At 41.9% G+C, this 26,096-nt stretch overlaps 1 protein-coding gene across 4 annotated transcripts in view; it reads left to right on the plus strand.

Annotated features, from left to right (window-relative positions):
* Positions 1-293: 293 nt before the first annotated feature.
* Positions 294-26,096, plus strand: part of HTR2A (5-hydroxytryptamine receptor 2A) — a 33,919-nt gene continuing 8,116 nt past the window's right edge. The window contains exons 1-3 of one of the 4 annotated variants that reach the window (XM_071739392.1): positions 294-729; positions 1,219-1,891; positions 6,689-6,889. In XM_071739392.1, the coding sequence (XP_071595493.1) occupies positions 1,477-1,891; positions 6,689-6,889 (616 nt within the window). In that variant the 5' untranslated portion in view covers positions 294-729; positions 1,219-1,476. The other 3 variants (XM_071739412.1, XM_071739407.1, XM_071739402.1) reach the window with 3 other exon arrangements.

Raw genomic sequence — 26,096 nt, forward strand, 5'->3', positions numbered from 1 at the left:
TTAAAGCTGTCATTATTTCCCCTCTACATGGGAAAAGCTTCACACTGGTGTTTTTCACTACTATTTACCATTGTGAGCCTCAGTTTTTGTCTCTTCTAAGGCTGCATCCTGTAAAACACTGTAATTGCACACAGCTGTTTGCAAGCCATCCTCTGCAAAGGGAAAAGCGTGCAGTGAAAAAGCACCCAAGCAGAGGACCTCGGAAACACACACACTGCAAAAGCTGCAGAAAAACCTTCCTTGGTCTGCCCTCCCCTGCCCTCCTCTGCTGTTGCTACCTTGCAGTTTCTGACATCCGGATAGTGGGAGGTCTGACAAAGCGAAGAAGGCAGAGAGCAAGAAATTCCATCCCTGCTGAAATCAGTAATTCCTCCGTGCAGGCTGCTTTTTCATGTGTGTCTGTGCCTGTGCTCTTGCTTTTGTGTCACTTCCAGAAGGGCTCTGCTATTACTACTATTTTAAATATAGCTTGCCCTGGGGCGGGGAAATGCACAAGGAAAGAGTCAGCGAGCAGCCTATCTCTCAGAAGAAACGAGCAAGCCTCACAGCACAGGAACTGGCTTCACTCAAGTGTGCAGTTTAGAAGTCGAAAAACTCTTCCAAATACCACCATTTTGAAGGAGGCTGAAGAAAAAGGACACAAAACTGGCCGAACACAGTGAAGAATATGGTAAATCAAGGTGCAAAGTGAACTGATCTGAAGTTTGAGAGTGGGCTCTGAAGTACAAAGTAAGTCTTCCTTAAATTGTATTTTTTTTAAAATCATAGTATCTAGTTGTTTAATTTCCATTCTGAAGCCAGGCTGGACCAAAAGGTACAATTAACTATAAAAATTAACTATAAATATCAGAATGGAGCAGAATGTGTAAGCTCTAATAAGAGATTGAAAATGATACTGAAACACAGCAGAAGTCAGAGACTATCATCTGTGTTATGGAAGATGAACTATAAATAAGAGCATATCTAATTATTTCAAGGGAAAGATGCTGGCTGGAATCTTTAATCAACTTTCTTAATAGGGAAGCAAGAACTATGCTGTTTGGTATGGAAAGCTATTTTAATACTGCTGTGTTTAAAATTGTGTGATTACAGTTACCAACAGCAAAAAGATGTAGCTCCAGAGGGGAGTCCTACTGGTTGCAAAAGTTTTTTTTCTCTTTTATTTCTCCAACATTTTTTGCTCTCTGAAGCCTCAAGTCCACATCCTCTATCCTACAGTTTGGTTTTGCTTTTCAGCTGGATTGTCAATATGTGCCAACACTGGACTTCCTATGGAACTGAGAACAAAACATTTCAGCATTGGGAGTAATTCTGGTATGGTTTTTGGCATCAAGCTAGTGGCAAAAATAGAGTCGACAAGAGATTTTGCTCCTTCAACTTCTGGCATGGACAGCTAAGGAATATAAAGCCTGATGGTGACAAAGGGTGATAATTCCCTATTTCTCACTGTTTATTTCTCTGGTTCTGGACTTAGCAATGGATATTCTTTCCGATGAGGTGAGCTCTGTGAACCCAACTGCAAACTCCTTAATGCAAATAAATCACGAAAGAAGACTCTACCGAAATGTTTATGGAGCTGGAGAGATCAACATATCACATCTCTTTAATGTGACTGAGGACTCTGAAAACCTAACCAATCTTTCATGTGAAGGTAACATGGGTCCACCGTGCTACTCTTCCCTGTTTCAGCTTTCCCAGAAAAACTGGCCAGCTTTGCTGACAGTGATAGTGATTGTTTTAACCATTGCTGGAAACATACTTGTCATCATGGCTGTATCACTGGAGAAAAAACTACAGAATGCCACTAACTATTTTCTAATGTCACTTGCAATAGCTGATATGCTGCTGGGTTTCCTTGTCATGCCTGTGTCAATGTTAACCATACTGTATGGTAAGTATTAGCTGTGTAACCTACTGCATGTATTGAGGAGCTTGAAACACATGCATGGACATGCTGTTGTTATTATTTCATGCTTTTCTAGAAAAAAACTGTAATCACTCCATATAAATTGAAATATATGTAATGGGTTCATGGATGTCAGAATAGGTGAAGAACTTGAACCTTTTCCTGCTTCATATTTGTAGTTGCAGGCATTTTAAACACAGGCTGGAACATTAGTTTATTACTCAGTTGCTAGAGGAATCATCTCAAAATGTATATGAAGATGCTTTCTCACTCTTCTTTCAGGTATTTTTTCCCTGGCTCATAATTTTCAATACTCCTAATGAGAACACAGGGTCCTGCCAGGGTCTCTGCAAATATGTTCAGAAGCACTTATGACAACCTTTAGATTCAAAGTAGGCAACTCCTTCCATTATTTTTTAATGAAGTAATACAAATGTAAATAATTCTCTTAACACTAATACCCTGCTTAAACATCTACTTACCACCAAATGCTGGAATAAATACTGTGGAAGTTAAAACAAGCATGGGAATTATTTCTGCTGATTTTTTTTTAGTAACACTTACTATGAAAAGCTGTAATTTCATAAGATAAGCAAATTGAGAATTAAGTGAATAATGACTCAATTCATACCCTGGTAGGTGATTAACATTAGACCTTTCTTCTCATTGTCACCAAAATAATTTGCAGCACAGCTCTCAGAGAAAAAAAACAGCAGCCTATGTGTTCAGTACCAAGATTGTCAGGATTTACAACCCCTAAACTTTGAGGAATTAGTTCTCCAGTGCCACAACCGAATTGTTACAGTTCAAGGAAAATCCAGACAATCTCAAGAGGAAAGTGAGGCTGTTTACAAAGATTTCTGTTGCTTCACTATTCTGGGACTAAACGTCCAAGCGTGAGCCTGTGACTTAAGAGAGATTTCATCCAGCAAACTGGAAGTTTATTTCCCAGTTTCAGTATTTCTGCACAGCTTGCCCTTGGTAGCATTTGCAAACTGTGTTTGGCATCAGCAGTGGTGTAACGTTGAGATTTTATTGTATTAGTGATGCAATTACCTTCGGTGGGAGATACAGTGTAAGCGAGAGCCACGGGAGCAGGAATCGACTCCGATGTGTGAGATTAGCAAAACCCTTTAAATCCTGTGAGATTCCCTGAGACAAGCAACAGGGACTCCTGCTGGCCAGACTATGCTGCTGAGGAAAGAGGCACCCAAAATCTGTGGTTCAGGAGTGATTTGGCAGTCGGGACATGGGATTTCCTGCACACAGCAAAGCCTAGATGTTAATCATGGGGGGAAGGCTGCATCATCCTCCCTTGCCATCACCTAAAGCCATAGGAGAGGGAGGGTGCTGCCTCTGTATCCTTTCTCTCTGCTTTTTCCCTTGCAAGATCAAGAAGGGGGAAACTTTTGCATGGGGGTGATAAGTCATCTGGTGATGCACACAGGTGAATCAGAAGAGCCGTCACAGTGTGATGCACCATCAACCTCCAGGAGAAGCAGTGATGGTGCAGAGGGTAACCTCCCCTGATGCAGGAGCATTTGTTTGGTCTCAGAAGCCCAGAGAAAGGGCAGGATGCAACCAGCATCAGCTACATCATCTATGTTTGAGGGTCCTGTGCCCAAACCAGGGACCTCTACACCTGTCTCGCTCTTTCAGAGTGCCTTCAAAGCTGTGGATCCAGGGTGCTCCATCACCCATCCCACAACCCCCTGAAGGACAATTTTGACTGCTTTGCTCAAAAGAGAGATAATTTTCTCCTTGAGAGCTTTACAGCTACTGCAGGCAATTCCCATTCAAGTGCCCAGCCACACCTGCCCCAGCCTGCACCCTTTGGACTGGGCAGTCTTCTTCATCCACCCACCAGCACCAACAAGTTCCACCAAGGTGGACATGGTCACAGAACAGAAAACTCACAGAGGTGAACAACAGCGTGTGTTCCCACCCAAAACCACATCAGGTGCTGGATGCCTGTTGCTCCTGTCTTGAAGACTTGTCCCATGTCATCTGGTGATGACAGTAGCAGTGTGGAGTGACAGTGACCGCATGGAGCAGCTGCTGGGATTATTGGTAGATGCTGTGTAGTTCCCAGCTGCAGTGGAAGGACCAGGCATTTCAGAGGGATCCTTTCTAGCCTGGTGCTGACCTGGCCTTGGCTGCTGTGCTTTCTAGAAGGCAGGATGATGCACAGGGCCTCTTTAATACCTGCCCATGCCTACAGACTCTCCTCTTTCCTGAAATCACTTTCTTAGCCTTTCACTTGAAGTGGTTTTTCCATACCTCCTTTTACCAACAACCAGCAGCCCAGCCATCCTCCCAGCTTGGCTTGTTTACCTCCTCATCTGAAAAGCCTGATGAGAAAATATTTGTCCTTTCCTGGATGCTACCACCTGGCTACACGGGGAAGAAAATATATCAGGCTAGAGGCTACCTGCCCTTCCTCTCAGCCTCTCAACCTGAAAATGTACAAGTACACAAACATCACTTGCTTGTCTCTTGGATGTGACTCCCTCATAGAAGCTCCTGGACCTCCCATATGAGCTCTCATGGACCACATGAAATCTTGGACTTTCAAAAACTTTTTCTGCCTACCCAGGAAATGCATGAAAATTGCAGCCATGGGTTTTTTTTTCTATTGTTTCCCTTTCAATAAGTGGCCAGGGCACAGCACAAGACAAATGTGACATGTGTCACATAAAGTACCCCAAGGTCTGTCTGAAAGATGTTATCTACACCCTTTCTAACTATTATTGTATCCACAGTTGGATCCTATCATGTCTTTTTCTTGGCCCTGTATTTTCCAAGGTAGTTTATCTGACAGATGCTGTTTTATCCCTGCCCCATCTATCTTTAGAGCAAGGACAAGAGGTCAAGAAGGATATGGAAAATGAATTCCCAAATGCCATTGAATCAAGAGAACAGGCAAATATTTTCAAGTGTAAATATACCTTACCATTTTTTCCTGTGTAAACTGTGCTGGCCTGACAGAGAGATGCTGCTGGAAAGACATGGACCTGATAGCCAGCCCTCATGAAACATGCTCCAGAGACCAGATTTTCCATTGAAAGACCAGAAAACAAGATAAAACACATCCATAAATGCTTTGTATGACTTGTCAGGGTCAGGTCATACCACAGCAGCCCAAGAGCACAAAGAAATAGGTCTTCTCAGTGCTTACCAAGATTAAATTTAATTAGGAACAGAACAAGCTCCTCTGCCTCTCATTCTCTTCCTGCTCTTGGAAATCTTGTACTGTATCTCCAAAGGAGACAAACACCCCAAAATACTCTGGTGTGTTGTCACTATTGCAACTTTGGCATTGCCCCATGCCACACTGCCATGGGCAGCACTAAATTAAACCTCTGTAAGGTAAGGACAGGGATAACTGCAAAAACTTGCTCCAAGAAGCATTATTAGTTGTTCCCTGCAGGACTAGGAGGGCCTTTGAGTGGGGGTCCTGCAAAGCTCTGCTTAGTTTGGGTCTGCTCATCAAGTCCATAGAGTATGAGCTTACACAGCTTTCTAAAAGCACTGAGCTGGGAGAAGTTACAAGCACTCAGAGGGACAGGTTCAGAATCCTCAGCAATCATATGGAGCCCCAAAGAGAAGGTCTGAATAGAATAAATAACATTCAGGGCAGATAAATGCAAAGGTATGAACTTGGAAAAAATACAGCAAACCAGCTACCATTGAGGAAATTTGTCCAGGTTTCAGGAACGATGAACAAGATCTGGCTGTCAAAATGGATCATAAGCTAAGCACGTGTCACTAGTAAGATATATTTATACAAAAGGCACTCATCATTCCAGGTTATGTAAGTAAGGATATTCCCTGCAAAACCCATGAAGCAATCCTGTATTTCACTGAGCAGTCACAAGGCCTTTGTGGAAGTCCTAAGTTTTGTTTTGGCCATTGAACAATAAGCAAGACGTGGATAAATTATATAGATTCCAGGGCAGAGGAACAAGAAGAACAAAGGTTTTAAAGCACCATCTGTAAGTAAAAGATAAAGGAATTGCCTTTGCTTAGACTCAATGAGAAAAAGTAAAAAACTAGGTAAGATATGATAGTCATCTTCCAATAGCTTCCAGAAAGGACAGCATTCAATTATTCTTTATGGTTGGTGAGCAAACCAAGGAAAAAGGGAAAGTGTAATTTGTAGCAAAGATGATGTAGGTAAACACTAATGTATTTGCTTTGGATTGGTCTCTCTGGAAGAGCCTACTGGTATTAATTGATAAAGAGAATATCCTTATTTAAATCTGTAGGAAGAGCCTAAACACAGGTGAGATAAAGATCACTGGCAGGCAATAAAATCAGTTTCTTTCTTCATCTGTTACTAAAGCTAAAGTTTCAGTTTCAGAATTTAGCTGGCTTTGCATATCAACAGGTGTTAATAAAGTAATAATTACGTGGTGTAAAAATCCCAACACAAAACTGAGAACTTGCAGGTTTACAACAATGAAATGCCTCCTGTTTCCACAGATCTGCTGCCAGAAATGGTTAGTTATAATAGCAAGCATTAGCATTATGCAAATAGAATTTCAAAGGAAAAAAAATACACTACCTGTAGCCTGGGAAAGAAGTAGAATTTATCCCAAAAGCTACAGAATTAGAATGTTGCAAGTAGGTTTTAAAAATTTTTAAGACAGTGTCGTGCAGCTTCTGTTGAGCACGATTTAACCACCAGCTCCTCCTAGACGGATATGTGGAGTGAGACAAACGTGTCACACAAAAGATGTTTGCCATGTTCTTAGCTGATGTCAACTTTCTCTTGTGCAGGGTACACATGGCCTCTGCCTACAAAGCTCTGTGCAGTTTGGATCTACCTGGATGTGCTTTTCTCCACTGCCTCCATCATGCACCTCTGTGCCATCTCCCTGGATCGCTACATTGCCATTCGAAACCCCATCCATCACAGCAGGTTTAACTCAAGAACAAAGGCTTTTGCAAAAATAATTGCTGTTTGGACCATATCAGTTGGTAAGTGAGGCAATATTTCAGCATGTAATTGCAGATTGCTGGCCTTTGAGAGGATTTGACAGATATATTGCAGTTTAAAATGCTATTCTTCGCCCGCAATATTTTGCTTGCCACAGTCTAAAGAAGTGCTGTGATGTAGTAATTGTGCAATGGAAATCAATAACAGCAATGGGGAATGGAGAACTGAGCAGCACTGCCACTGAAAGAATAGACATCAGCAATAAGACTGCTGGGTTCAAGTTTGTTTTAAAGATGTGTTTATTTCCCCTATTGATTATGCATCATTACCTTAACATCTGAACAGAAGAAAAATATCTCCACAGAAAAACAGATTTCTCTGTTTTATGTTAGTGTTCCCCAACCCCTTATCAGGATATTTGCTGTGGGCAGATTGTGTCTGCCTTTCTCAGTGCACAGATGTGGGGTATTTATGCATCCTATCTGGCAGGAATTAGATGCTCTGTATATTGCAAATGAAAGAAGTCTCCCCACAGGACAGTTCAGAGTTATAACCTAAAATAGGTGCCCTGAATGATTCCCTGAGCTGAATCTCTCTTTCAGCTGGCAAAACCCAGAGGCTTGAAACTAGGCACAGGGGAGTCACATTTCCATTCCCCTGGTGGCAGCTTCCTCAGTCCAGAGCAGTTTGATGGCGAGGAAGGTGGAAAGGGTTTGGTGCCTGATGCCACCAGGGCTTTTCTGACACACCTGGGGCAATGTTTCTCAAATGTGTTGAAAGCACAGTTCCCTTTCAGCTCATCTGATTTTCGAACCCCCCCCCCCCCCCCCCCAAGCACTGGCAGCTCATTTATTCGGGAGAAAAAAAAATTCACTCTTGTGCCCTGAAAGAGATGAATGCTGCCAGCAATCAAAGGTAATTAGCCGCTTCCCTGGCTAACATAAATTGTTGCAAGTGGTAACTACAATCTGTTACTGTTCTACCAAGGAGAAGGAAAAAAGATGATGTCTAACACTGCTGCCTGCCTGCTTGTTGCTCTGAATTGCCTCTTGGAGTCCCCCTCCATCTTGGCCCAGAATTTGGGAAAACACACTATAGGATATCTATGACCTGAATTAGCTGCATCTTCTATAGGGCAGCAAGAAATAGTGGGAGCCATCTCTCAACAGGACAGATCTGCAGCCTCCAAGACCTGTCAAGGTTCAGCTCAGCCATAAGATGTAGATGTCTAGCACAGGACAGGTGAATTCCACCCAGCTATAAAGGAAGCCTACAACAACTCAGGTCTTTATACAGATTAGCTGACTCGTACCTCTCTACAGTCACTTTTTGGATCAGTCCAGTACAAAACATTATTTAATCTGTTCAGTTTTCCCACTCTTGGATGCTAAGTGCCAGCATTTTCATTGCATTCTCCACATAACCTAAGTCAAGATTTCCCTATGTTTGTATGTACTGTGTTTGTGTGTCGTGGCTGGGCTTAGTGCCTGAAATTACTGTGCTTTACTTTTTAAACACTGGTAAATTCACAAAATGATCTTCCATGCTGCTCAGCATCTTTCCTCAGACAGTGCCTCACTCTTAAAAGGAATTAAGACAAAAATATTTGAGCTCTATTAGTTTGAATGTGGTTTATGTCTTCTAATAGGAAGGGTTAGTTCTTGATGCCTTGACATTTAATTTCAAAATTTAGGACTATTCTTTGCAGTAATAACTGACAACTTACACATTGTAAAAATACCTTTTCTGCTCTCTAGAGAATTCATTTTTAACCATTATCAGATGAGACAGAAATGTTATTTGTTATTATCATTGCAAGTGATAGCAACAAAATCCCTAGTTATATAACTGAAAAATACAATCCCATATTTTCTTGGAAAGCATGAAAGGACAGAGTCCTGCTTTACTGCAGCTGGATAAAGACACATGTAAGGGAATGGTGAATGTTAGGAAAACAGGTGGGCTGATGGGGTAAACTCATCCTCACTCACCCATCGTTTGTCATCACAACACTGAGAAGATTAAACAGAGAGAAATGAATGCAGACAACACTGGGTGTGCAGAAATGAAGTGGTGCTGAGCTGGTTTGCCAGTCCTGGCTTCCTCAAGGGCCATGGGGAGATGAGCTGAAGGAAAAGAGTTTGTGTCCCAGTCTGATGACTGTGTTGTGAATGAGCTCTGGCAAATGAGATGTGCTCCTGAGGACAGACAGGTAAGCAAACACACAGCAAGCTATAAAAAAGCTGCTGATCTAGTCACTGCCAGCCTGGACTGAGTTTGCACTACAGCATGTTGCTACACTAATAGAATAAAGGAAAATGCCAGGACTATTAAAAACCTTGCTAGAACCCATATCACCCACACAGCTTGCTCTCAGCCCATCACTGACCCTGTCCTCAGCCACCACAGTCCAACTCAGAAGTGATAGGAAATGGTTTCTGATGAACACGCTTTCTATACCATTTAGTAATGGAAATGGTTTCTGAACAGATATTCTCCATGTATCATTTACCAGTCTACAGCTTCTCAGTGATATTGAGAGTGACAGAGCTATAAATTATTTAACTCTTAGAGCTTTCACACAGAGGCAGAGCTGGTGTTGGGCACAGCACACTCTCTGGTGTGGCTCCCATCTCACTGACAAATTCAGAGAGGCGAGAGTTTCTCCAGGTTTTGCCCTCCAGCCTCATCCTTTGGCTTCCCCTTGCTCCTGCAGTTTGCAGCTGAACTGCTGCCCTGTGAATTTTCAAGATGTATGAGGCAGAGGTTAAAAAGCAAGAGAAAGAAATGGAAGGTATCATGTTGTCCTGTGTAGACACTCATTTTATTGTGAGAAGAGAAGGGAACCTGATGATCAGAGACCCTCAATAGTCCCTTCACTGCCAAAATCCTTAATCCATCCTCCCACACAGACCCCTTCAATGATTGCTTTACTAGGCTGACTCCCAGTCTATTTATGCTCTGTTTGTGTGGCAGTATCCCATGCCCAGGTCATGTTTGTACCATCCTCTGAATCTTTTTTGGTGCATCTCCTTCCTCCTGGAGACATAGGTGACCAGACCACAATATTTAAGACATGGACACAGCATGAATTCCTGTGGTGTAGTAATGTTTTCTGCCTTGTTCTCTATTTCCACCTTAATAAGTTCTGCCTTTAAGAACACCATTGCACATGGTGTTCAGTGGCTCCAAAATCATGGAATCACAGAATGGATTGGATTGGATTGGATTGGATTGGATTGGATTGGATTGGAAGGAACTTTTAAAGATCCTTTAGTCTAGAGACACCTGTCACTTGATCAGACTGCTCAAAGCCCCATCCAGCCTGACCTTGAACACTTCCAGCTATAGAGTGTCTACAACTTCTCTCAGAAATGTATTTCAATGTCTCACCACACTCATTGTAAAAAAAAAAAAAAAAAAAAAAAGTCTTCTTTATGTCCAGCCTAATCTACTGTCTTTCAGTTTAAAACCATTCTCCCCATTTTATTTCACTACAGGACTTGGTAGAAGGTATTTATCTTTCTCACAAGTCTTTCTCATACTTTGAATGGATGTAATAAGGGCTCTCTGGAGCCTTTTCTTCTCCAGGTTAAGCCCCAACTCTTTTAGTCTATCTTCATAGGAGAGATGTTCCAGCAACCATTTTCATGGCCCTCCTCTCTTTCCTGAGCAATGACAGATCTGCTGTCTAGATAGGCTTCCCTCTCAAGTCATGTGCAACTCTTTATTCCTTAGCACAATATTTAATCTGCTATTTTTCTTCCCATTTGCTGAGATTTATGAAGACCTTCTGCAATTTCTACAGCCAGGGGCTCCTTGTCACCTGCATGTTCACTGAGTTCCAGTTTTCCCACAGACAGATCATGGCTGGGGCAACCAGCACTGATGAGCATGGGGTGCTGTTGGACATTACCTTCTACTTCCCTCACTGTGGAAAAAGACTATTTAATCCTACCCCTTTTTTTTTTTTCTTTCAAACCACCCTTTTTCTACAAGAGGACCTTTCTTCTTTCTGCCATTAGAGTTTAATTTCTTTAAAAGTCTTTCATAGAATCATAGCATTGGCTGGGTTGGAAGGGACCTCAGAGATCATCAAGTCCAACCCTTGATCCACTACCGCTGCAGTTCCCAGCCCATGGCACTGAGTGCCACATCCAGTCTCTTTTTAAATATCTCCAGGGATGGAGAATCCACCACTTCCCTGGGCAGCCCATTCCAATGTCTGATCACCCTCTCAGTAAAGAAATTCTTTCTAATGTCCAACCTAAACCTCCCCTGGCACAACTTGAGACCGTGCCCTCTTGTCTTGCTGAGAGTTGCCTGGGAAAAGAGACCAACCCCCCCCTGGCTACCCCCTCCTTTCAGGGAGTTGTAGAGAGTGATGAGGTCTCCCCTGAGCCTCCTCTTCTCCAGGCTGAACAGCCCCAGCTCCCTCAGCCTCTCCTCATAGGATCTGTGCTCGAGTCCCTTCACCAGCCTGGTTGCCCTCCTTTGGACCTGTTCCAGCACCTCAATTTCCTTCCTGAACTGAGGGGCCCAGAACTGGACACAGGACTCGAGGTGTGGCCTCACCAGCACTGAGTACAGGGGCAGAATCACTTCCCTGGACCTGCTGGCCACACTGTTCCTGATACAGGCCAGGATGCCATTGGCCTTCTTGGCTACCTGGGCAAAATGATGTTGCCAGAGCATTCTGGAAAGGGCCACATTATATCAGCTGGATCACCCTTATCCACCTGCTCACTGACTCTGCAAATCCTTCTCACTGATTTGTTGGGCATGGCTTCTGGCTGACTTCTGGGGCATGCAGAAGTTCTCCTAATGCATCCTGATATACCCCTGTCTCCTTCATGATGACTTCCACCTTACTTCAGTAAAAACACTTTCACTCACCAAATTTGTAATTTTCCTTTTGTTCACTGAATTCGCAAATTTATTCATGAATTTGATCCAAAGAGCAGTCAATCCATGGCCTTCCTCCCATTCCATGGATACATGAAGGACTTTTTTTCAAAATAGCATAAAAAGGGACAGATAACTTGATTTATTTGACTTCTGAAATCTTGACTTTCTTATATGAAAAAAATAGTTGTACTAACATTTGGTTTTGCATTTAGTAGAAGAAGAGCATTTAGCCAGGAGCCTTTTTTCACTAGACCATGTAATGCCACAGGCAATTGGTTTAAAATGAATTCTAAGTACTGTAACAGATTCTAATTTTGTCTTTAATTCTTAAATCATTCAGTACCCAGAGTGGCTAGATAATTAGATTATTTGTAGCTGTTGAAGGCAAAAGCCCATTAAACCTTGAAAATTATTCCATTTGTTTTAAAGCACAGAGGTCATTACTGAGAACAGGTGTAAAAAGCCCAAGCATTTCTCCTTCCTAACCAAAAACAGAGCTGAATTTTTAATAGAGTTTAACTGGAATCTGTAAAATTGTAAATAAAGACTATGCTGAAAAACATAGGTAAAGCACTTTTGAGCCCAAAGTGGGTGTAAGAAGCATATTGTTCTGCCAGAGGCCAACAATGTGGCATTCTCTCCTTTAAAAATCCTTGAAAGGGCCACATAAAAGAATTACAGTCATGACTGTTAAGCCCCTATACATATCATCCCTCAGTTCTTATTTCTCTCTGTTCATCTGTTGGTGGCCTAAGTAATGTGAAGTTTGATGCAGCCCAAATCCTCTTAGCTGAGTTTTTTCTTATCTTTTCTCACTCAGCCTACACATCTGTTCACTTCCTTCAGGCAGCCTCTGCTTTCCCCAGTCACTAACAACATAGATTTATTCAGTACTTTTCATGCAGGGAAAAAAAAAAAAAAAAGAAAAAAAAAAGTCCAAATTGTCTACAGTGGAGCTGGATGAATCTGGTGAAATAACTCCCAATGCATAACTCTTAAAATTTTGCCATTGCTTTCAAGACTTCAAACTACAGAAATCATGTAGCATGTGAAGCATCAGTTTCCAAAGTGCAAGGTGAATGAAACAAGTCCAGAGAAACTGAGCCCTCTGATAATTTGGCAGTGGAAAGATTTATTATGACACAGAAGCTTCCACCCCCTTCTCAGGCAGCCTTCCAGTTCACTGCATGGCTTCTTGACCATGAAGGTCCATGAAGGGCCATCTAAGCAGCCAAGATTTGAGGAGTACAACTACCACTGGCTTTGGGTTGTGGTTTGTTGACAGCTTTGGCTTCCTTCAGCTCACACCTCTTCCATTTGGAAGTCTCTTTACTGTTTTCAAAAATCACGAATAGCCAAGGGGATGCAGGTTGAGAATCCCTGTTTGGGATCCATCCTCCATTTCTCCCAGATGACATACTTAGAATTTTCCAGTTAATTCAACTCTGATTTAGGGATGGCTTGGCATGGGAAAAGACCACTGTTATATTATGGAATATACTGCCAAAATACATAAAATTGCATATAATGATGCATAGCAGTGTACTCCAACAATATATATTTAAAGTTGGGCACCTAAATGTGGCAGTTCTGGAGCTAAACTTGAAATATCTGCTACACTTTCCTCCTTATCATTTAGTTATTCACTTCACTTAATGGTAGTTATTCACTTCGATTCCATTTCTTCTTCTGAAAAGTTTGCATTCTTAGCAGTATTTATAATAATTTCTTTAGTTAACTCCTTTTTTTTTTTTTTTTTCCTCAAGGTCATGAAATAATCTCCCAGATAATTAACATATTGTTTGCTCTCCCCAGCTGGAGATTCTCATGGGCAAACACTATGGCTCTACATTTGGGCAATTGCCTGAGATGTTTCCCATTTATGGATGTAGATGGCCCCATAAAAATAAAATGCTATAAAGATGTTTTCAAAAATTTTAACACAACATATAGAGAAATTTGCATTAACTATAATGAAGGCCCAGGGTGCATAATTTCATGAATGAAATATTAGAGTTTTATAACCATCTCATTGAAATGGGATCTTCATTGTATTCTTTTTATGGAGATGCAATTTATGAGGCTCTGTAGTCAGCAATAGCTATGCCAGGAGAAAGTTCATCATCACCCTCATGACCCCAGCAGAAGTGAGAGTTGCCCCTGTACTCAGCCCTGGTGAGGCCACACCTTGAGTCCTGTGTCCAGTTCTGGGCCCCTCAGCTTAGGAAGGAGATTGAGGTCCTGGAGCAGGTCCAAAGGAGGGCAACCAGGCTGGTGAAGGGACTTGAGCACAGATCCTATGAGGAGAGGCTGAGGGAGCTGGGGGTGTTCAGACTGGAGAAGAGGAGGCTCAGGGGAGACCTCATCACTCTCTACAACTCCCTGAAAGGAGGGGGTAGCCAGGGGGGGGTTGGTCTCTTTTCCCAGGCAACTCTCAGCAAGACAAGAGGGCACGGTCTCAAGTTGTGCCGGGGGAGGTTTAGGTTGGACATTAGAAAGAATTTCTTTACTGAGAGGGTGATCAGACATTGGAATGGGCTGCCCAGGGAAGTGGTGGATTCTCCATCCCTGGAGATACTTAAAAAGAGACTGGATGTGGCACTCAGTGCCATGGGCTGGGAACTGCAGCGGGAGTGGATCAAGGGTTGGACTTGATGATCTCTGAGGTCCCTTCCAACCCAGCCAATTCTATGATTCTGTGACAGCTAATGAGGAAATGAGGACTTCATGCACAGGCTGTCAAAGGGAAGTTACCAGCCAGTGTTGTGATGCACATTTCTGACTTGGCTGGCATATGTATTCTGGTTCTGAGGCATGACTTCAGAGACATAAATATCATATTTCCTTCCCTCTCTGATGTAAATTATCCCCATATTTCCCACATAACAGAATCTTTCACTTGATTTGTTTGTCCCAGAAGAGTGAACACTTCCCATCCAGCAGACCAGCAGCTTACCACACATATCTCACTCCAGGAACTGTGAAGGTTATAAAATGTTACATTTAGAACTATGTTGGGTTTTTTTTTTTTAATCTTATCTGCCAAGGAGGTGTCACTAACCTTATATTTTTTATGAAAAAATGCTCCAAGGAAGGGAATGATTGAATGTGTTTCTAAATTCTCCAGATTTGGAAATGCAGAGATAAAGAAACAACATAAAAATCTATAGAGCTACATTTCCAAACCAGAGACATTGAACAACCTGACATACTGCTGGATGGAAAAGAGTGCATTATACCAGCAGATATGTCCTGTCATATGAAGAAAAATTAGTATGCATACATTTACCATTTTCTTTGTGTCGTTACCTGATTATCAGGAGGAGATGAAGGTTTTTGTGCATGAAACAAGCACAGACCCATTCCATGAGCTCCTCTTTTGCAAGAAACATTCTGCTTTACAAGAGAAAAAAGGACTCAGAAGTGATGTATAGATTTCTTTCTGCTTTGGTTTAATTTTAAAGGACAAATCTTAAAGGATAGAGCTGTATTTTTGATATTGGAGCTCTCTGGAAAGAACATAGCTAGTCAAGGTACTGATGACAGAATTTGTTTATTATCTTTAAAAACAACAACAACAAAAACAAACAAACAAACAAACAAACAAACAAAACCAACAAACAACCAAACAAAAAAACAAACCAAAACTTGTCTTCACTTTGAAACCCATGAGAACCATATTGTTCTTCCCCTTGAATCTACCAGCAAAATAGCATTACATTCAATTGGACCAGGCTGGTAAGATTTCTTTGAATGAATAAGTAACTGGTTCCTGCTCTCTCTTTGTAGGGTACTTTAGAGCCAATGCAATGATTTAAGAAAAAAAGCAGTAACAGTATAGTGCCTATTATAAGTTACTTCTTCTCTGAAAGGCTGCATTTTTTAGCCAGTTGGGTGCAATATATGGAAGAACTCAAAATGGATTCACCATCCAGAATGGGAAGGATAAATCTAGGTCCCACCCCAGGACACCCTTTTCTGCAGAAACTGCCATGTGGAGTGTTGCAAAATGAAAAAAGGCCATGTTCTCATGCCTACTCTCATCTTTTCCCAGTAGCTCTCTACAACACTTCATTACTTAAAAGGGGATCCTATGTGGACCAAGAAATAGCTTGAGCATCTCTAAACAGAGGAACTGGAATTTCTGCATAGCAGAATCCACATGCAATATAAATGAGCAGAAAAGAAGTGCACAAAGAATCATGTTGGGATTTATAAACTGTCATCTGTACACTGTGATTGCATTTAATCACCTTCTAAATTAAAAATAACATGCTATTGCATGGAAGAAAATGTCAAGAGCAAAAACATTTTCAGGCATTTTAAATTTATACAAGGCAAGTTCACAGCTTCTTTTATGTATTCTAAAGAAACAGAATTGATTTAAGCTGGGTTTTGTGTTTTATAATGTTAAGAAAGAGAAATGAATCACAGAATTCCCCTTCAAAATGAAATCCTCACCCTGATTAATCCTTACCCCAATTAGCAGGGATGTTGCAGACTGTCACACACTCAGGCTGCAATTAACTTTCCCCATGCACATCTTGGCCCATGCTATTGGCACCATTTCTAAGCAGAAGCCCAGCTCATAAAAGCCAGAGCTTTTTGTCAGAGCTGAGACAACATATTCCTACTTACCTAGAACAAATTTAGAAATACCTGTCAGCTGATTTTTGCTATGATGTCCTCCAGAGGAACTGACAGGAAACAGCTTGTCAAACTCCTATGATGTCCTGAAAGCAGGATGAGGCATGGCAATAGAGGCTCTTTTCTGTCTGATCAGCATCAGAGCTGTGTATTTCACAGTATTCAGCCCTGCATTTATGTTGCAAGTAAATCACACCCACTGGGAAGTCGTCTTCTTCACAGAACATAACCCTCACTATGATTTCATACTTGACCTGAGCTTTAACACATCAAACTGATCACTATTGATGGGACCATAGGCTGAGGTGAACTGTGAGTATCCCAAAAAACTCTGTGGTTTTGGTTCTCAAGTGCTCTAAATGAGCTCTGTGACTTTCTCCTTACAAGTATGTGCTCATAAGTTTAATGCTGAATGTTCCCTGGATAAAACAAGCCCTGCCTTGCATAACTCTGCAGGGCATGAGGAGGTCCCTCAAGCATCCATTTCTTCTTGCAAGGGCAGGTCATATATTTATTTTTCATTTTCAAGGTGGTTTGTGACATTTAGCAGAAAAATAAGCCTGGGAATGATGCTACAGCACCTACATAGACACCTATGGGTGGGAAATATAGGCAGATATTTTTTTTTATCTGCTTTTCAACTTTGCCATCTTCTAAATGTGACCCAGGCACTGACTGATCTGATAAAAGAGCAGCTCAGTGTGAGGGGCATTACCCACTGCCTGGGCAATGAAGCAGAAAGAAGCAGGACCCCAAACCATGCTGTTCAGACCAGTGCAGATCTCCGAGCTGCTTCTCATCCTGTTTCTCCTTTCAGATTATCCATTACACCAGAATATCTATCCCAATAGCTGTCCAGACTGGTGAAGTCTTCCTGTACATTTTCTTCAGTAGGAAGCTGACCATTTGTTTAGCCAGCAGCCTCTGCAACAACCACATAGGAGACATGGAGAGACAAGACCAAGATCTGGATTAAAGTGGGACTTGGTCTCAGCTCTAGAAAATCCATATGAACTACAGTCTGGGCCACTGAGGCTTAGTGCAAAATGGTTGTTAAAAAAAAAAAAAAATCCACATTAAACAATATACCTGACAGTTACATTCTTTCTCCTGTTAAACTACAGAACACCACTGGAGAAATCTTAGAGAGATAACAACAGAAATCTTTGCTCAGTTCAGTGGGGGATTAAGGCAGAGTTAAATAAATTACCAACATTCAACAAATCATACAAAGTATTATAGAATATCTTGTCATCTAGACTGCTCTGGGAGCCATCAAATTGGTTGCATATGATACTGGAATATCTAAGATCTCTCCATAATTTCTAGTTTATTGCTGCTATATTATTTTTTAAACATTACTCTGTATATACCATGTATTGCATATAATAAATTAGCCTTGACGAGCCTTCAAGACCATCATAGCTAAAAAGGCAGGCTGATAACTTTTGATTTGGGATCACCCTGGTACAAATACATGGAATTTCTTTCCTATAGCACAATTACCCCAAATCTATTCTCTTAGAGGCCTGAACAGTGAACACTGTGAAGCCACCTGATATGAAAGACAAAAAGGTCCTCTGCTAAGCAAGAGTGGTATCACAAGTGGCTGGAGTTGATCCCACTTAAAGGCTATTTTCCTTTTAAAATTAGAGAATTTTCCTAAACCAGCGACAGAGGTGAATTTGTACCTTCATTCAAATAGAACTGAAATTTTTGCTACAGGAAACTTAAAAGCAAAAAAAAAAAGTGGAATTAAAAATTAAAAAAGTGGAATTAAATTTAAAAAAAAAAATTTAATTAAAATTAAAAATTTTTTTAAAAAGTGGAATTAATTAAAAAAGTGGAATTTCAACAACAGTAACTGAGTACACAGAAAAGAAAAAGGTTGTTTGACCTCCTCTGCTGCATATTGCTGAGCCACAGAAGTTTCAGGTTTCTCCATCCAGAAGCTTTAAATAAGTAGCACCTTGTCCCTCTGTGCAGAGCCAGGCTGCAGACCATTGGCACCTCTTGCAGCTTTTCAAACTGAATTTTCAGCTCTTTATCATAAGGTCAGTAATTTCTAAGGGCTTCTAATCATGTGGATGAGATGGTTGTACTTATGTCCTCTTGAGAACATGAAGCTCAGCTTGTTCCCAGCTCCCATCTGACAGCAGGACTGTAGCTGCCATCTGGCTGTTTGGGACTTTGGCTCAGCTGAGCCAGCACCCCCCAGGCAAGCCAATTCCTTGGCCTCCTGTCCTCACTTTGACAGACACTGACTGACTTTCTACTCTTTCCAGAGTAGATGGGGATGGGGACTGGTCCCAGTCTCATCACAGACCAGACTTCAAATAAACTGGTACTGTAAATAATAATGTAATTAAATTACAGGGTGGAAGGTCTTAAAAGCCCTTTTTTGTCACATTAGTAACCTACCCCTAAGCCCTCTGAATTTTGCAGCTGGATTTCCTCTAGGCACTGAGCAGGGTGACGCTCCATCCTCTCTCCCTCCTGAAAAGTCTTCCTTGGTGGGAGGCAGGGATTAAAGTGCAGGCAGATGTGCAGAGCAAGCTGAAGTCCATGTAGAAGGGTCAGGACACAGGGCCATGTGCCCTGTCACCCTCCCCTGCAATACAGCACTACTGTCCCAGCTGGAATTACTGGGATAGAGACCCAGACAATATGCAGGAAGATGAAGCCTCCCAGCAGCCTTAGCCAGACCCACTTGAACAAATGAACACTACTGACAATCTACAAAGCTATGAAAATTGCAGAAATCTCCACTGCTACCCTGTGTCCTTCCTCCTGTTCAGTTGAGAGCTGGCAGGACATCTCCTTAGAGCAGCACTGATCTGGAACAGCAGACTGAAAGTTTCACAGTCCTGGTCTTGTCGGTCTTCAGGGAATTGTCAATGTTTGGAACAACTCCCACACTCAGTTAATCAAAACAAAGCTGGCATAAGTAGTAAAAACCTTGGTGATGACTTCAGATCATGAAAACATAGCTTGTAACTCAGTCACTTAGAAAAGCTGGCATTTTCAGTTGGGCATCTGCAGATGGGTATAAGTCCATGTGAAATTAATGCTTATTTTCAGCCCTGTTTCTTTTAACATGAGCTGTTGTGGTATCCACACACCTCTGAGCCAGGATGGATATAGAGAACCCTGGGCCTTTCCACTCCTTGTCAAATTTCATGCTCTCAGATTTTAAAATGCACCTGAGGTTGCAGGCAGATCTCCCATCAGGAGTGTCCTTTCTTTAGGCACTTGCCTGTGACAATGTAGCAGGAATAGCTGGCCTGAGGGAGGGCTAATGAGGAAGAAAAGCCTCTTGCCAGATGCAAATTTAACCTAACTCAGCTCCCAGCAGAAGAAAGTTATGACACCTCTACAGAGGGCCTGTATGGAGTGGGGTTTGCCCTCTGCTAAGTGCTGCTTCAGCATTGTCATTTGGATACCAATTGTCCATGTGTCCTCAGCATCATTTGGGAACCACGGGACTGAGCAGGGCAAAGGAGAAGGAATTTCATCTTGGATGTGGCACTGTGGTGCCAAAACACTGCTGAATCACCCCCATAAACGTTGCTTTGTCCCATCTCTAAGGACAGGCTAAGTTTTCACCTGAAGAACATCAGGATGGTGCTTTCTCAGGTGCACGAATTTGCTCTGTGTGGCACAATGGGATCCTTACTGGATGTCAGGTTGAATGGGTTCTTTTGGATCAGGGAAGAGAAAAAGGATTTTTAGGTTGTCTCTACTGTTGGTTTTTAACCTCCTGGACATCCTGAAGCTAAACCTCTCTGTCCTGCCTTCTGTTGCAAAAACAATCCCAGATGTCTTCTTGTCTTCCTCTTCTTTGTGTAGATTCATTTACAGTTGTCACAGTTTAACACTGGGCTGGCAATTAACCAAATGAGAGATGCTCTCTATTAATCCCCCTCCTTGACAGAGAAAGGAGAGAGAATATGGGAGAGAGACTTATGAGTTGGAAACTAAACTACACAGCTTTAATGGGACAGTAATGATAAAAAAGGAAAAACTAATAAATACATACAAATACACAGAAAAGTGATACCACGTTCCTCCCTGGTCCCCCCAGTAACTCTCTCGTCCCCACCGAGGCTGCAGGGCAGCCCTGGGAAAGTCCAGGCTGGACTCCTGGAGTCAGCAGCAGTTGGGAGCTGGAGGCAGGAACACACAGATTCAGGGTGGCATGGATCATGACCACAGGCAGAGGAACGGACAGAATCCTCCCAGGATGCTGAAGAAGGAAGGAAGAGGCGAAGAAGAAAAGGTGCTTGACCCTCATGATCCCTCAAATTTATACAAAGTATGGCATGTATGGGATGGAATACTCTGTTGGTCAACTCTGATCATCTGTCTTGTCTGCCCCTCCACAAAGGAGGGTGCAGGTGTGACTCCTTTACTCCCTTTCTCTTTCCAGAGCATAAGATGTTCCTCAGAACCGAGCAGTGGCCTTGGTTCTGCAGACCATTCTCTTGCCACAGCTATAACCATTATCAGCCTCAGAAGCAGACACTGACTCAGAAACTTGCTGTTAATTTCAGCAAGTACAGCCACTTACAAGAGACTTAGCTGAAAGCGAAATTACAAGACAAAATTAGTTCTATCCTGCCCCAAACCAGGACATATGTGCACCATAATCTACACAAAGCAAGAAATTTCTTTTTTGTCTAAAAAGTTTACACACTTACCTAGTCAAGGGTTGGGGTCTTTTCACATCTTTCTTCTTAAAATCACCAAAATATTCAGAATCAGACTGAGATCTAACCAAACACAGTAAAAAGGGAGATTCATCAACCTCATGGGAGACCTGGTGAAGAATCTGTCATGTGGTACACATTATTTTTTCTCTAGCCATATTGTGCAAAAATTTATTTACTGGGCAGTCTGGTATTTTTTTCTTACTTAGGAGAAGACTTGTGCCTCAGTAGATAAATTTTTTACAGTAAATTGCCAGCAGGAATTCAAGTGTGTCATCTAAAAATAATTTTTTCTGTATAAACTGGTAAAGTATTTTAATTTTCTGAGCTTTCCACTGATCAAGAACACACTTTTTCTATTTGCTGGCCCTTGAGGTGAAAGTTTTGCCCACAGGTGTCATGTGCTGCAAGTCACCAGTGTGCTGACTCCAAGCAGAAACTTTTACTCTGGAAAGATAGAAGCACTTCAGAGCTCCAGATAAAATGAGAAATGAGGCAACTTGCAGCCAAAGGATAAAAAGGGGATTACCTGGGAATAACTACAAGCACATCAGGAAATAACTGGAAAAATGCAATATTCAAATGGTACCAAGCCTAGCATTGGGAAGTGCAGTTCATAGAATCATAGAATTGGCTGGGTTGGAAGGGACCTCAGAGATCATCAAGTCCAACCCTTGATCCACTACCGCTGCAGTTCCCAGCCCATGGCACTGAGTGCCACATCCAGTCTCTTTTTAAATATCTTCAGGGATGGAGAATCCACCACTTCCCTGGGCAGCCCATTCCAATGTCTGATCACCCTCTCTGAAAAGAAATTCTTTCTAATATCCAACCTAAACCTCCCCTGGCACAACTTGAGACCGTGCCCTCTTGTCTTGCTGAGAGTTGCCTGGGAAAAGAGACCAACCCCCCCTGGCTACCCCCTCCTTTCAGGGAGTTGTAGAGAGTGATGAGGTCTCCTCTGAGCCTCCTCTTCTCCAGGCTGAACAGCCCCAGCTCCCTCAGCCTCAGTTACCTCCCTCCTTGTGAAAAAGCAGGGAAATGTGTGCCAGTATTAAACCCAGAGGCTTTGGTTGCAATAGCAAGACTTTTATTTCATCCTGTTTGATTGAAACCAGCTGGGGACAGTTCATTCACCATTGCTCCTTGCTGCAGACATGAATGGCATAGTCTGAAATCCTCAGTCCCTAAATCCTTTTCCAAAATAAAATTCTGCGGGACATTTATAAATCTTTCTTTTCCTTCTGGCTATTGGATAAATGCAGACTTCTCTATCCCTCTGTTAGTCCCTTTAGTGGCTGGGTAATCATATTACACGGAGGGATAACAACTTTTCTTGATTTGACACAGCTGTGAGAAGCCAGTAAGCACCTTGGCAGAAGCCTCTGCCCAAACCAAAGGTAATGTCACAGGCTGAAAATTAAAGATTCTTTTGGTGGAGAGGCTCCACTGAAGATTGCTCTGAAAAACATCATGCCTTCCTCTTAGACCCTGAGGAGTATAAGTCCCACAGGGACTAAGAAAGGGGATTTGAGCTGTATATAGGCAGAAATCAGACTTTGATCTGAGAGTAAAGAAACTCTTTCCTGCTGTTGGATCCTTGCATCCTCGAGGAAATAAAGATGCAACCCCAGTTTGAAAGGGAATAGGATTACATGAAAGCAGCACCAGCACCTTCCTCTCATAGATCATCCCACCCTGGAGCCCTGGGTTTCTCATCAGTTTGGTCAAAAAGGGATAACTGGCCTTCATTTTTTGCTCTGTTCTCACTGTAATGCTCCCCTTCATTCTGTTTCTATTTAATTTATTCTCACATTCCTACAAATTAATTTGGACAGACGTGTCTCTCTACTTGTAAGAAATAGGATTCAGGAAAACACACGAGAAACATATCAGGATGAAAATGAGACTTTTCTGCTTTTGTTTTTCTAAAGTGAAATAGATCATTTCCAGCACTATATGATTATAAATGATCATTTACAATAATTTTCTCACATAAAAACAACAGATTGTATCTCCTGCTAGGCTAAAAAATATGTTTCCTTAGACATTTTCTGAGCTGCCAAGAACAAAACCACTTCAAAATTTATAGAATAATCCAGGCATTCCCTGATACCCATTATGTGAAGTCAAATACAAAGTAGTCTTCCTTTCAGTTGTACTAAATTAAACACATATGACTATATAAAGTGTAGAGAAAGCTACAGAAAACCAGCTCTCTGTGTGTCCTTGAATAAAAATACAGATTTGGCATAGTGAGAGTGATAAGAAAGATGCCTGGGCCTGCTCTGATGCCTTTGAGGATGGCCTCTTGGGATGCAGAAAGGAGATGATGCTCCACCAGCACTGTGACTCATTTAGCTCTCGAGGAAACCCATCTGAAAGCAAACATTGTGTGGGGATTTGTGAGAGAAAGCTCTTCCCTCCTGCTGCCACCAGCCTGGGGGTACCTGCCAGCAGCTCTGTGGTAAGTAAGCTCTGTGCTTACTCCACATGTGAGGAGAAATTCAAGCCCAAGACTTTGAGGACACTGCCAAGCTGATTAGGAAAGGAAAAAGTTCTTTAATATTCATGCTAACTGGATACAGAGTCAAATAGTGATTCCCAAACCACACAAATCTTTTCAACATTCCCTCTCCCCTGCTGGAATTTTTCTGCTTCTGCACTGTCACCCATTACCAAACTGCACAACCTTGCTGTTGGCAATGTGGCTGGCTCTATTTGGGTGGCAGCACCATTGAAACCTGAAAGGTTTGTCATGACTGGAAATGAGTCAGTTGGGAAATAACATTTTCAGGTGCATGCAGAAATCAGCTAAGTGTTTGCAGGTCTGGGGAAAGAGTGACTGCCATAACAGTGACTGCCACACACAAGGCAGACACATGGAGCCAGACAGAATGGCTCTTCCATGGATGTTTAAGTGAAAACTCATAAGTAGTGTCATCAAACTCCACCTCCTGATATGATGTCCAGACATATTTGCATCCTTGAGACTCTGAGAAGGACATGGTCCATGCTCCACTGTCCACCCCTCTCACAATTGGCTCACAGTGTTCTGTGTTCCTAGAACAAGCAAATATCCACACAGGGCACCATGATAGCCCAAAGGAATAATTTTTTTTCTTTTTTTTTTTTTTTTTTTGTGGTTATTTCAGTCCAAAATAATGAAAACAATGTGATGGCCATGTTGCACCACACAATTTTTATACAACTTGAAAAAAAGAGGGTATGCAGGGGATGCTTTGGGATGTAGCATGGTCCATAGACAGCTTTTTGTTATTTGAATGTGTAGATTCACCAGAGGACATTTTTTGAGTACAGATACCAGGCATAGACTTTTCTGAAGAAACCAGACAACATGGCCACATTGAACTGCTTGAAGGAGGCATTGGCCTTCTCCTGGCAGCAATCCTTTCAGAGATCCCCAGTGCCAGAGAACATCTCTGTGCTGTGGCCCAGGATTCAGCCCATAACCTGAGTATGTCTGAATCACCATGACTGCTAAAACATGAGTTGGGAAGTTTGGTTTTTTTCTTTTTCATCTGAAGGTGAAAAGAGGTACCAAATTTTGCCGAGAAACTGTAACGACATTTCTAAAAGGTATTTCCTATCTCTTGGACATCTGTTAAGGCACATCTTAATGCTTATTTGTATTCAAATAAATTGAAATAGATATATGTGAAGTGAAATAATACCACTGACAGATTCTGTCTGAAAGAAAAGAAATTCTTGAAAAGAAACTTGGCCTTATGAGTTCACTCCCCCCTCTTTTTTTTCATCTTAAGTAGCCCAAGTGTGTCATCCTGCAGGGCATATTGTAAATTCTGGCTTTGATTCAGTGACAGTCTCAGCAGCTCAAGGTATCTGCAAACCCTTTTTACCAGTCCAGTTAAAGTGGTTTTATGGCTGCTGTATATCTCTGAAGATTTGCAAGCCAGCAATGTACACCACTAAATCAGCCTGTGTCAGTTTTACTAGACTTTTTGAGGGAATAACAGGAAGGATTCTATTGCTTTACTTCCTAACCTTTGGTGTTTTCAAGAGCTTTTTGTCATTTTGAAGTTGAGCCCAAATGGTTGAGATTTAATGCAGGATTTAGTACTCATCTTTATTGTTTGGGTTCTGTTTTGCAGTTTATTAAAGTCCATAGAGTTTGAAACAGCCACCTGTGTACAAATCAAACTATATAAATAAACTACCCTCTACCAGAGGAACATAATATTTAGGGTTTGTTCACAAGGGAAAATGTTCTGATATAAGCATGAACATCAACTGGAAATGCAGTGGCTGATGTACATCCAGTGCTTGAACAGATGCTCTCATTCTGCACCAAGTGCTTCATTTGTCTCATCTTATTTTGATTTGGAAGTAAAATACACCATACAAAAGCAGTCAGGGGTTATCAAGACTATTTACAGACTAATCTTGAGCCAGTGGGAGTCAGTGACATGGAATAGCTGTTCTGCACTATCCTAAACAAGTTGTTTTCCCCAGATGTACTGCTTGTACATGGTCCATTTCCCAAATACCCACTTGTCTCTACCTGGCAGCACTGTGCAATCCTTCCTTGTGAAGCTGATTTTCTCCTCCTGAAATCTGAATACACAGGCACAGCCTGTGCCTTCTTACACGTTCATGGTCACCAAGACCAGGGAGCTGGAAAGCAAGGACAATAAAACCAGCAAGAAATTACACATCTGAATCATCAGGACCAAATAGATCGGTCAGCTTCAATTTTTTAAAAAATTCATTAATTCAGCTGAGGTAATGCTAATACAGCTCAGACTGGGACCTTTTGTCCTGCATCTTCTGTACAAGCTTGATCTTGACCAAACCTGAGAGGCACATGGGTGACATCCTTGGCTCTGTGTGATGCTTCTTAAAAATCAAACAGTTGGTGTGAGATGCACATGAAAGTTCCTTTAATTGCATTTTAAACATGTCTGCCTTTGAATTTGGTCTCTGTGTCCTCATGGGGATTTGC

Source organism: Heliangelus exortis, chromosome 1 (assembly GCF_036169615.1).
Source record: "Heliangelus exortis chromosome 1, bHelExo1.hap1, whole genome shotgun sequence".
Classification (NCBI taxonomy): domain Eukaryota; kingdom Metazoa; phylum Chordata; class Aves; order Apodiformes; family Trochilidae; genus Heliangelus; species Heliangelus exortis.